The 12,519-nt window shown below is 43.6% G+C and overlaps 1 protein-coding gene across 6 annotated transcripts in view; it reads left to right on the forward strand.

The window, feature by feature from the left end:
• The window catches only part of inaE (inactivation no afterpotential E), a 59,795-nt gene that overhangs the window by 20,965 nt on the left and 26,311 nt on the right, over positions 1 to 12,519 (forward strand). For all 6 annotated transcript variants that reach the window (XM_019845137.2, XM_025306350.1, XM_011154681.3 and 3 more), the window contains one exon: positions 10,419 to 10,630. In XM_019845137.2, coding sequence (XP_019700696.2) covers positions 10,419 to 10,630 — 212 coding nt within the window. The remainder of the gene's footprint in view (positions 1 to 10,418; positions 10,631 to 12,519) is intronic.

Raw genomic sequence — 12,519 nt, forward strand, 5'->3', positions numbered from 1 at the left:
TTCCGAATACGGCATAGATTTCGATTCCTAAGTTTGTCCCGATGTTTGATCGCGTGATCGCGATAGCGAGTTTGGGAATCTCATTGTTACCCCAAACGTCTTTTCTCTGTCTCAGAATCGATGCGGGAATATATTTGCTCTAATCGCGAGAATGGCGGTGTTTTCGCCATCGCTTTGAGCGGAAACACTGTCACGCTCGAGTGTATGAGGTTCCACTCCGAGGAGTTTAGGGAGTGCGTTTCTAACTTGGATCTGCGCTGATTCCGGGAATCGGACTGGATCGGACGAATTAGGTACTTATCAGACTTGAGGAAAAATGTTGTATGCGGGTTGTGAATTTTCCAAAAGTTGGAGCGGTGGGAAAACGCGTGCCACGATCAGAGAAATCTCGCGCGAAATGTCGGGTCTCGTTGTCTTCATTCGCGAGTTTGCGAGAAAAGAGGAACATGAGAGCGAACGTTCGACGAAAGACGACTCGCTAGTTTACGGATCGTGAATTACACAGGAGCGCCACAGAGCGTGTACTGTCTCGGGAAACTGGAACAACAAAAGATATCGCGGAAATGCAGTTCGGAAATTGCACGAAAGAAGCATCATCGCGCACTTTCATCCGCCTGCGCCCCTCGTCTCTCCCTTCCTCCCGCGCCGTAAAATAACATTGATTGTTCCAGTTTCGAGGTATTGATGCGAGAGCCGAAATTCCTCTCCGCTCTTATTTCTCTCTCTCTCTCTCTCTCTCTCTCTCTCTCTCGTCTCATCTCTTCTTGGCATCTCTACTTACGCGTTCCATCACGTCACTCTTGAGCTTTCATTCGTGAAATTCGACGGCCGAGCTGTCACGAACTCGTTCCGGTAATTACGCGGTTTCGCCTCTTCTTCAGGGCGCGTGAATAACGGCGACTACTTGGTTTGTCACTCACGGCAAAACATACGGAATTCATTCCGTCCGACTTGAACGAGCTCCGTTCAAGCACCGTTGGAGCTCGCTCGGAGAGTGACGCAAAGTAAGGAGGGACACGTGTAAGCGTTCCCTGTATTTTTATCGCGGATGCGTTTTCGTCGGAGCGAAAGCTCCTGTTGTTCTCTCGTCGCGGTCGATGTCAACGCGAGAAATTTCGAACCCGCGACAATCATCTCGAGCGAAGCAATGCTCGGTCAGGATAAAAACGATCCTCCCGTTTCTCGTTTGTTCTCGTTTGTTTCGCGCGTTACTACCGACGCGCGACGCGCGGCGCGGTCCAAGTTAATTAGTAATTTTACGCGCTCGACGGTACAATTTGCTCGCGGGATAACAGTGCGCGACAACACTCGTCGTCCCGTAACCGCCGGCACTTGAGCTTTCGTTGCTCTCGCGGTCGATGGCAATCGACGTCGCGGAAGTGCGCTTCACGACTGGAAATAGTCGCCGAATCGGCGTACAAAGAGAGAGAGAGAGAGAGAGAGAGAGAGAGAGAGTGACTCGCCGAGCTTCGGTGAAGCCCTCTGGACGAATAAGAAGTGGAAATAGAAAACTGGGTATAGAAAGCGTCTAGATCTACGGTGTTTTTCAACCTTTTTTATCTATCACGGCACACGCTACACGAACACCTACACTAGGAAACAAAATTTAGTATCTCTAACAAAGCTTTGTTTAGTTGAGGCATTTTTTAATAGCAACCAAATATCTTGTTTTATACAACAAAATATTTAGTTGTCCCGACCAAGTATATTTTTCTGCTTTGTTCTCTGGACCAAATGATTTTGTTCTTAGACTTCATATATAAAAATTGAGCATTTTAGTTATTTTATCCATAAGAATTACATAATAACGAAATATTATTTTACATAAACTAAAATAATGCCCAATGGATACTATTTTGTCTTTCTGTGCATTAAAATTTAGATCTTATATATTAAGAAAAAATCATAATACGTATTTTTAACAAAATTCACATAGTTAAAGCTTTTAGGTTGCTATAGCAAAAGTATTACGTTATACGAACAAACCGTAAGGTCAAACAAGATATTTGTTTACAGAAACTAAACAGTTTTGTTGGGCATATTTTAACCAAATTATTTTGTTGTCACAACAAAATTTTGGTTCACGCAACAATACATTTTTCCGAGTGTACGGACATGTCGCGAAACCTGATTTTTCAAGGCTTACATCCCGCTTTACTCGCTTTAGAAATAAGCCGGTGTTTATTCATTATAACAATGATATAATCAATTTAAAGAGGTTTTAATTTCGATGTGCATATACTTACGGTGTTTTGAACTTCTTTCGAAAATAATTTAACTAATGATCTTTGAAAATTTTTGCGGCACACTGGTGGCGGCCGTGAGAGGATCTAAGGCGTGCCGCGAAAATTTTTAAGAATTTTAATTTTGTTATCTTTCTCTACTATAAATTATAATAAATTATTCTGTTTTATTTTCTTGCCGTGATAGTGCATTCTGTTTGTGTTACGTTGAGAAAAAATTATATTAAAATTAAAGAAATATTTGTTCGAATATGACTGTGAATACATTTACTTACTAAATTAAGCAATTATTTTCTAAAATTCAAAAAAAAAGTTTACATTCAAAGAGAGAGAGAGAGAGAGAGAATCTCTGCATTTCATTTGAGAAATTAGTCGTTTAATTTGAATAAATATATTCACAGTCGTATTCGAACAAATATTTGTTTAATTTTAATACAATTTTTTCTCAGTGTAATAAATAAATCAAGAGAGGTATATTCTTTTTTATACTCTTTTTTTTCATCATCATAATTTAACGTGCGCTGTGGTTAAGCTATAGGTTTAACTATAGGTTCGAGTGTGCCGTGAGATAAAAAAAGGTTGAAAATCACTGGTCGTCTGGACGTAGAAAATCGCCAGAGATGGAAAATCTCTCGCGACACGCGCCGCGTGAAGGTCGCCAAGCGTGACCCGTCGACCCCAGCCAGTCTGCGCTTCCTCGAATCTCTTGTTTGTATCAAGGATGTCGTTCGTTCATTGTCTTGGCAGATATAACTTGGTCTGCGTGACTTGAAACGGGGGGTCGATAAACACAGCGACACCACAAAATTGAACGTTTATAGTCATACACGTCGTAGTTCCCCATTTTCTTTTGTACGCGAGCGGTCTCCTTATCTTTATATTTAGTTTCTGAGATACGACTTTTTATATGACGTGTGTTCCTGTGCAGAAACCTCTGCACCGTACAGTGTAAACGACAAACGACTTCGTTTTGACTTAGAGGCGGAGTCACGTGACCATCGCGCGACACGATTGTTGAAAGTGACACTGCTCGATAATGAATGGCGGGGACGATATTAGCGTTGAACTTTTCTTCATAGATCGACCTGGTTCCGCGGGTTTGTCGGGAGTGTCCCTCGAGGATGAAAAGCAGACGTTACGGCGCCTCCGTGTATGGTCGCGAGACGGATCGAGCTTGTTGTGCTTCTTGCGCGAAGTTTTCGTGCCGCGCGGCTAATGCAACCGCGGTAAACACATTATCAGAGCGGATCACAATGGCGTTGCGTGATTGATTGAACCCCGCTTATACGGTATATGATACGGTGCTTCTCTAAACTTTCGACTCAATTCGCCGAAAGCCTGGAAATGGATATAACTCGAGCCCCTGAATGTCGCTCGGAGGAGAACTAGTTCTTCGCTCGAATAGCTCCCGCGAAATACGCGGGTAACGTGACGTGTGAGAGCCGTCGAGAGCGGCCACGTTAAACCGAACGTAAAACGGGATACGGGAGATACGGCAGTTTTTCGCAGCCGCTTGTGCAAACGTCGACCCCTCCTATTCTCCTTCCGTCAACGTTTTTTACGCTGCGCGCGGATCCGCCAATTAAAACGGTATCTGCAACGATACAACGGCAAACAAGAAGGCTTTGCGTGTACCGAATTTAACGTGAACGCGGTGCGATTTCTCTTCGTTTGTCTCTTCGTTTCCCTTCGTCGTTGTATTCCGTTTATCGCGCGAGTAACTTCAAAGACGGCCCATTTGAAATTGATATCTGCGTACGTCGGCGGGCGTGCACGCATACATGCGCGATGTGTAAGGTGTAACTTGGTTTATTCGGTGTGTGTGACCTAGATGTGTAGATACACCTCCGCGGATCATAATGCACAATAATGCTTTGCGTGGCAGGCGCAAAGTGAATCAGAGGCATTCTAAAACACCTTCTAACCTTCTAAGAGGTAACGAACTCTTCCCCCCCCCCTCCCCCATTTGATGGTTTTGAAATTTCCAAAAGTCAGGGCGCTATTGTAACAATATATTCTTGAGACTAAATAAAGCAAGAAAGTCTAGTACCACTTTTTTCTTCCGACAAATAGTTAACGAGATATCGTAAGTTAAATATTGAAAAGGTTACCAAGTTTTCCTCAAATATCTCAAAAAGTATCAGGCAAATAAAAAAATGTTTTAGACAACAGATGTTCAAATTAATTGGTGGAAAAAAACAGTGTAATGAAAAATAGGGGTTCCCATTTAAAAAAAAAACGCAAGTTGACCTTCAAATTACTTTCAAGGTCTCATTCGAGGTCAAGGTCAAATTTGAGGTCACAAGAAACAGAATTTTATGAACCCTAAAACTTTTGTTCGGGTCATTTTTCCCTATAATGCATAGATTTTGAGATAGGGGGGGGAGGAGTCTGTTACTTTTGGAAAACTTGGTATATCACGAGTTTATCTCGCGTGATCACGCGTCGCGATAGCGCGACGAATTTGTTCATTTGGAATGTTCATGAAAGTCCAATACAGTCCAGCGGCACTTCCTGGCTTAACGGTAAAAGGCTATTCGGGCCGATCGAAGCGGATTTTTTCTTTGATTTGAGAATAGTTGTTTTCGACTGGAAAATTTGACGAAATCTGCCGAATCTGCTGCGATACTGGGAAATATACGCGAGGAATTCCTTTCTTTTTCTTTTTTTTTTTCCTACGGATATGGGGAGAGATAAACTGCTTGATTTCCATTCAAAGAGGAACACCTTTTAAAAGGGATTCATGCAAATACTTTTTGTGTTTTTATCAGTCAGGCGCGCGTACTCGAGGCAATCAAGTCGGTAATTGCATAAATTGGCGTCCCACGAGTTAGAAGGATGTAAAGTAAGACGAAACCACAGAGTGGAACAAACGAAGGCCGCGATGCAAATGCGATGGAAAGTTGTCGGAATACAAATCGTAAGGGCGACGTGAATTTCAGATTGGCGCGATTTCTTTCGCGTCTCCTAAGCCGGGCTGCACTCATCGTCGGCGATTGTGAGGACGAAGAAACTTCGCCGCGCAATTTCAAAGATAGCCGCGTTATACAGAGGTAGAGGGGGAAGAGGAGGAAAAAGGGCAAATGCTTAAGCCTTAAAAATGATCGCGAAGTGCACGAGTGACTCGAGCAGTGCAAGCACTTGCTGCTAGACTTGGTTTAGCGATTTACGATGTAAACTTCGTCTTAACTTAATTCCCTCCAAGTCGATAATTGTGAATTATAAAGCTCACCGTTAGAAATTCTACGCGGGACTTTGTGACTTTGCCCTCGTTATTTATGCACGGGAACAATTTTCCGCTTCATCGTCAAGTCAAACGACGCGTTTAAGTTAGATCGTAAAAGACTGAAGCAGTCGTTAAATTAATCAACCACGGTCTTGTTGTTCTTTTTAATACGATAACAAGAATGATTGTTTACGATTGGTCAATTTTCTCACAAACGTCCCATCAACATTTTTACGTTTATTTTATTTATATTATATATTTATCTTATACTTTTATATTTATATTTTTTATTTCGTTTTATTACTACTCGAGTCTTCTCGGTGATTACGCTTTTCTGTGTAAGCTTCTCGCTGCTTTCGCCTACAAAGTGAGACAAAGTTCGCACTCTGTCCGTGCGACGACGTCTGTCAAGGATGAGAGAAACGAGTCTATCACGTGCGAAAACTTAGACTCGCCTCGCAAATAGTAAGCATCGGTTCTGGCTTTTCCTGCCTCGCGGGCTGCCTCGTGGACGAGCCTAGGTAAAGCGGAACGACGAGGCCCGCGATGGGAAACGGAAAAGCCGGCTACGGGGTAAATCGATACGAAGCAGGCAGAGCAGCATCCGAGGCTGACGCTTCGGCCCTTCGCTTCGCCTCTACCGCTCTGTTTTTCCCCCTCTTGGCGATCCACCCTTTTCTGTCTCACCCCTTGTTTCATCTCTCTCTCTCTCTCTCTCCCTCTCTCTCTCTCTCTCTCTCTCTCTCTCTCTCTCTCTCTCTCTCTCTCTCTCTCTCTCTTTCTTTCTCCCCCGCTCTTGCCTCCCCCTCCTGCTCGGATTCCCTTGGCCACATTTATGGTCGATCCACTTCACACCGAGAGCAAGAGAGCTAGATTTCATTGAAATTCACTGACTCTCGGCAGCAAGCTTTTCGTTCTTGTCCTGACGGGCGGAAGCGATAGCAGCGAAAAATGAGATTTAATTATCATCGACTCATGGCATCGGCATGGGGAAAAGGATCGATCGAGAATCTACGCGACGATGAACGAACCAAACGCCTTTTGGCAGAGGGAAACATTTCCCGACTCCTGGAGACGATTCCTTCGTCTGCCGCGGCCGCGGTCAGAGCTTTCTTAATTTTCGCGAGCAAAACACGTTTGGCTCGTTGGTTCACTGCCGCGTTGGTTCAACCGATTTCCCCTCACCGTGTACAATAGCGCTTATTATGACGATCTATCTGGCTGATAATTATTTCACCATGCAACTGTGTGCGCGTCATCACAGACACACACCGAACACTTTGCTCTCTCCCTATCAGCGTTCGCCGCGACCGATTTCGAGTCGCCTTCGCTCGCGCGAAATATACAGCGAGCGTTACACTTCGCGAAGTACAAGCTTCGCTTTCGCTTTGATCGGCGATCCCGGTAGAAATATTTCGCAGGACTCCCACACGTCCCGCCGCCGCTGACACGTTGATGTCGTGCACGTGACAACGCTCGCCAGGATGTATTTGAAACTTGTCCTTGCGCGCGTCATGCCGCATAGTGCCGCATAGTGCGAAACGAAGCGAAATATAACGGGGTGGTGCGCGACGCGGACGGTGTCCTGTCCGCGGCACCATGTGAAAACACTGCCATTACCATGAGATATATCCCTGCCGTGCGCTCCAGGACGATACACGCGGCCGGCCGTCCGCTAAAAAGAGAGCAACCACAGTGCTGGAATAGATAATAAATGAAGCGAGGTTCTTCTGCTTCCTGTAGTGGTAGATCCTCGGCATCGATTTCCGCGTCGTCGCGCCACCCTTCCTCGGCGCCCCCCCAATTCTTCCCACATTGTTAATAACATCGCGATAATAAATTCGCTTGTTATTAGGGTGCTGGGAAATTTGCCAAGTCCATGAGAACGGCGGAATAATGAAACTCGCTTTCTCTCTCTCTCTCTCTCTCTCTCTCTCTCTCTCTCTCTCTTTCGCTCTTTCTCTCTTGTTATGCTATTACAATGATCAAGACTGATCGACGCGATTAATCCTCATCACATGCACCACCGAGATCGTAAGCATGCTTTTTTCTCTCTACCAATAAGGTAAACGTTCCCGACCACTTTGAAAAAAGAAATATTTACTATTTATTTCAACGATAATGAATGAAAGTAATAATTATCATGAAAAAGGCTCCAATATCTGACGATTAGTTGGAGAAAAAATATACTTTGATGATAAATACCAATTGATATACTTTGAAATAAATACCGTTTCGATACTTTTGTGTTAAAGCAAAAGTTATTAAATAAGTATGCACCTACGGTTTGGCCAAATCAACGGTTAATAAATTCATTAAGAGATAGTAGATCTATATTTATATTATTTCCCGTTAGCGCATACTGATTTTCTAATTGCGGTCAGACACTCTCTGACAATTCATGGCAAATATGTCCGGACATTGGGCCATAACCTATTTCAATTGTCCGCTCACACTGGTAGATTAATGCGTTTTATTGTTTATGTAAATATTTCATCGATAATAGATATGTACATTGGTTTAAGTCATTTTTCTCTACTTGAGGGAATCTTAAGTTTTCGAATGCAAATTATATTTATATCAAAACTTCTTAATATTATATTTATATCAAAACTTCTTAATATTATACATTGTGTTTTTTTGTGACGACCTACGCTTAAGGGGACTCAGAAGAGGGTCAGATTGCTGAAAAATCGTACTTGTTTTTGACAATAGTTTGTGACGAACTGAATAAATGTGCAAGAATGAAAATTAGGTATAGCTATACAACATATGAAGAGTAGAAAAATTTTTGTTAACTGTTTATTAACAAATATTCGTATAAATATAGCTGATATATGTAGCTGAGATATGCTCTCCTTTTTTTTTTCAAGTTATCGTTTTTGCAGTAATATCTCGGCTCTCGGTGGTCCGATCAGAGCGAATTTTAGCTAGAAATCTTGAGGAGGCTTATCATTATCCGGTGAACCACTAGAAACAAAAATCAAACAAAATTAACGAAATGGCAGCTATTATTAGGAAAACATTCAAAATTTGTCAGTTCTTTTACAATAAAAAAATTAATATCTCGAAATGAAATATTTCAGCGGAGTTGTCCATGATTCACCTGACAAGCACATGAACAAATATTATTGAAATTTTTTAAATTTCAAGTCGATACGAAGCTCAGTTTCGGAGAAATCACTGGAAAAAGCTGAACAATCTCAAATCTCGAGAAAAACACGTTTAAAATTCAAGTGGACGTATATTTTTATGAGTATTTGTTTAAAAACAAAATTTTTCTACTCTTCATATGTTATATAAATATATGTAAAATATGCAAAATATGTAAAATTTTTATTCTTGCACATTTATACAGTTCGTCGCAAAATATTATGAAAAACAAGCACGATTTTTCAGCAATCTGAGACCTCCAGAGAGAGTCCCTTTAAGCGTCTAGTTACTGGGACCTTATGATATTCCGGTGAATTTCTCCCCTCGTGCTTTCCGACCTCCGCCGAAAAACACGCCGGCACGAAGATCGCTCGGCCGGTGGTCGCTAAAGGGTGCTTCCGGTTGATGTAACCGTTTGAAAGCTCTCGATGCAGTCCGATGCGGTCGTGCCTGTCGCAGCGTATACCGAAAGTCCTATCTGGTGACGCGCAGTGGGGCTTTATACGAAGTGCGACAAAAGGCCGCCCGCCGCGGCGCTAAAGTTCGAATGCGCCAACTGTCGTGTTCACAAAAGGTTCCGCCTTTGTGCGCGCGGCGGCTCGCGTGCGGCGCTGATGTAATTGAAAGCGTGCCGCGATTATTAATGCCGCCGACGAGAGCTTTCGATATGCCATTATCATGGCATAATAGGCGCCGATAAGTACGCAAGTAAAGTTACGCAATTAATAGCCGAGGTCTTTGCACGCGCGACAGCAACAGAGTAACCTGCAGTCTCGTCCGGCGCGGCGGCTCGGGGCACGTTTCGTAATCGTGCACTCTTGCCGAATGAGTCGGTGAAATTCAGGCTTCAGCCTGAATCAATAAATGAAGTATTCCACGCGATAATTAGCGAATACCCGTTGGTTCTCAGCGGAAAATACGTATTCATGGAATATATTTCCTTAGATCCGGGTCATATCTCTTATTTAAGGGAGAGTCAGATTGCTGAAAAGTCGTGCTTGTTTTTGATGAACATTTTGTGACGAACTGAATATTGTATTTGTTAATAAACAAAATTTTATTTGTATTTGGTTAATAACTTTTTGTTAATTAAACAAAGTGTTTTTCTACTCTTCATATGTTGTATAGCTATACCTAATTTTCATTCTTGCACATTTATTCAGTTCGTCACGAAATATTATCAAAAACAAGCACAATTTTTCAGTAATCTGACCCTCCAGTCCCCTTAATTAGGGAATAAAGAATTGTTCTCGTATTTTCTGATTTGAAAATAAATTTTTCTCAACTTAAAAATATATATCTCCCTCTGCAAATTAATACAAGTAAATATGTTGTTAACACCCGCTGTGAGAATATTGCTTCTCTTTCTCCGATTTTCTCCTTTCTCAGGGTGCTTCTTCGCGCTTTTTATTCTATTCTCGGGCTGAAATCAAATCGCGAATCGCGACTTACTCCCGGAAATTTGTGATGCTTAGAGCCGCCGGTTGTTTCAATCTCTCTTGGTAAGTTAACTGATCGAGTTCAATCGTATGTTTACCTTTGTTTTTCCTTCAATTTAAACAAAGACAGACAGATATGATTTAACTATCAGTTAACTTACCAAGAAGTTGGAACACAACCAGCCCTTGACGTATCCTTCCCTTAGGAGGAATTCGGAGAACGGGGAACGAACGCTGCGCCGTGTCCGGACTCCGGGAATATTCTCGTCGTGGCGTCATTTATCGTCGGGAACTAGGTTTCACCTTTATTCAGCTCGCACGCCGCCTTTAAAGAGGGACTTTGTTGGCGGGTTACAGGCTGACGGTGCTGGGCGTTCTGCTGGGGATTCTCGAGTGGGATCGTAGCATCCCCTGCATTCTACTCCTATGGGACTACGTGATCGGCTACGAGGCCCTCTTCATGGCCTGCTTAGTGGTGGAGTTCTCCATCTGCTTCCTGGCGACGAGGGGCAGCATCCTGGACACTGCGGCCAGGGCACCGATGCAGCACATCCTTTATATCCGGTTGTGTGAGTACCCAACGCGCTCGTTTTAGCTTACCAATGGCGGACTGACAAGTTCGACCAGCGATGGTGCAGACTCGTTTCTTTTTAGCTGATGCAGTGTTGCTTCCCTGGCGCTTCGTTCCTTCTCTCCTCAACGTTAGATTACATGCATATTTTGTTTTGCTCCAGCACCAAGAAATATACAACTTACCTCAGCTCAAGAGGACACTTTTAAGTACCTGACCTGATTCAACTAAATAGAGGCAGAGCAAGGTTTCTTGGTTATTACGCCTTCTTTTAAATTTCATTGCGGTCCAACCACGAGAGAGCGAGGTATATGTCGCGAGAAGACAAACAATCTTTTCCACGTTCGAAGTAAGAAATTCCTCTTCCCGCGCTAATAACAAATGTCAAAGAGCAGCGCTTCGGTTAGCGGGTTAGTCCCGTGCGCGGCGCGTGTAGGTTGTCGCAGGGATTGAGGTGAGTTGCGACGATGGTCGCTTACTTCATGGATTTCCAGGATAGAGGAAAGCGGTCCGACGGAAAAGTGTTTCGCGGAAGGATGAAAACTTTGCGAAAGTACTCTCGAGCGCTCGCTCGCGTATATGGTGTGGGTGTTTCACGCGGTATCTTTGATCCCCCCCCTCCCCCGCGTCTGCGCCGGAGCCGGTCTGTGTCGCCGATGTTAATTCTCTGTCGGCAATGTTATTAAATTTCCAAAGGCCCCCTCTGCCCGGATGAATACTGAGAGCCGGTGAAACGATCCGATGACAGTGACAATATTTGTCGCGCTGCGAGCGCGCGCCGTCGGTGATATTTTTCCTCCCTTTCTTCGCTCATATATTTCGCTATTATATATATTTATTATATATATTTATTATATATATTTCTCGCTATTAGTTCCTTTTTGCCTCGTTTTCGCCTCATTTTCACGGGCGACTCGCTGCGAGCGCCTTCCTTCCTTCTTCTCTTCTCTTCTTCTCTTCTCCTTGGGCTCTCTCTCTCTCTCTCTCTCTCTCTCTCTCTCTCTCTCTCTCTCTCTCTCTCTCTCTCTTTCTCTCTCTCTCTCTCTGCTCTTTTGGCGTCTCCTCTTCTTGCCTTCTCGTGCGTTCTCGTTTCACCGCGCAGCAAAATTCAGTTCGTCTTAGCTCGTCACAGTTCGTGTATTAAGAGGACACGCCGCGTGTCCTCATTTTTATTTAAATCTTCTCATCTCTGGGCCAACCCGCTAACGCGATTTATCCTCCACGTCTACGAGAGTGTCGTTAAATTACACGGAGTGCGCGCGCGAAATGAATTTGCAATTTGACTGTAGCTTAACGTCGGCCGATGTAAATAAAGTCGCGATATTAAGCTTCCGTGATTCAATTTACCGGCCAATTATTTTGCCGCGTGCACCCGCTACGATCGGCCTGTATAATTCCTTCACGGGCGTTTAAATCAATACTGGGGAACAGGTAGGGGGGGGGGAGAAAGAGAGAAAGAGAGATTTAACGGAAGCTGGATTGTATCTTTTGCGGTAGAAACCTCAAAGAAAAGTCAAAAATGCAGGAAGATCGAATCGACCAAGAACGTACCGGCGAATCGAGCGAGATCCCGTCGAAGGAAGATCGATCGCGTCTTCGTCTTTAAAGAGTTTCTCGTGGAAACTCGATGCGTCGTTTGTCCCGCATAGAAAGTTCTCGGGATTTTTCCAAACTCATCAGATTCCGGATTACTTTCAAAATTGCATTTCCTATGACGATACAAATTGGAAATCCTACTCTAGCCTCGAACACGGGTTCCCTCTCTGTTCAGATTCGAAGCAGAGACGACTCTGGAAAGCTTGCGCTTTGTTTTTCAGCCGGTATACTTTGATGGCACAAAATGGAGGATTTCTATTTTCGTACAACTGCTGTGCACAATAGGAAAAA

Source organism: Harpegnathos saltator, unplaced genomic scaffold, assembly GCF_003227715.2.
Source record: "Harpegnathos saltator strain DR-91 unplaced genomic scaffold, Hsal_v8.6 scaffold774, whole genome shotgun sequence".
Taxonomy (NCBI): Eukaryota; Metazoa; Arthropoda; class Insecta; order Hymenoptera; family Formicidae; genus Harpegnathos; species Harpegnathos saltator.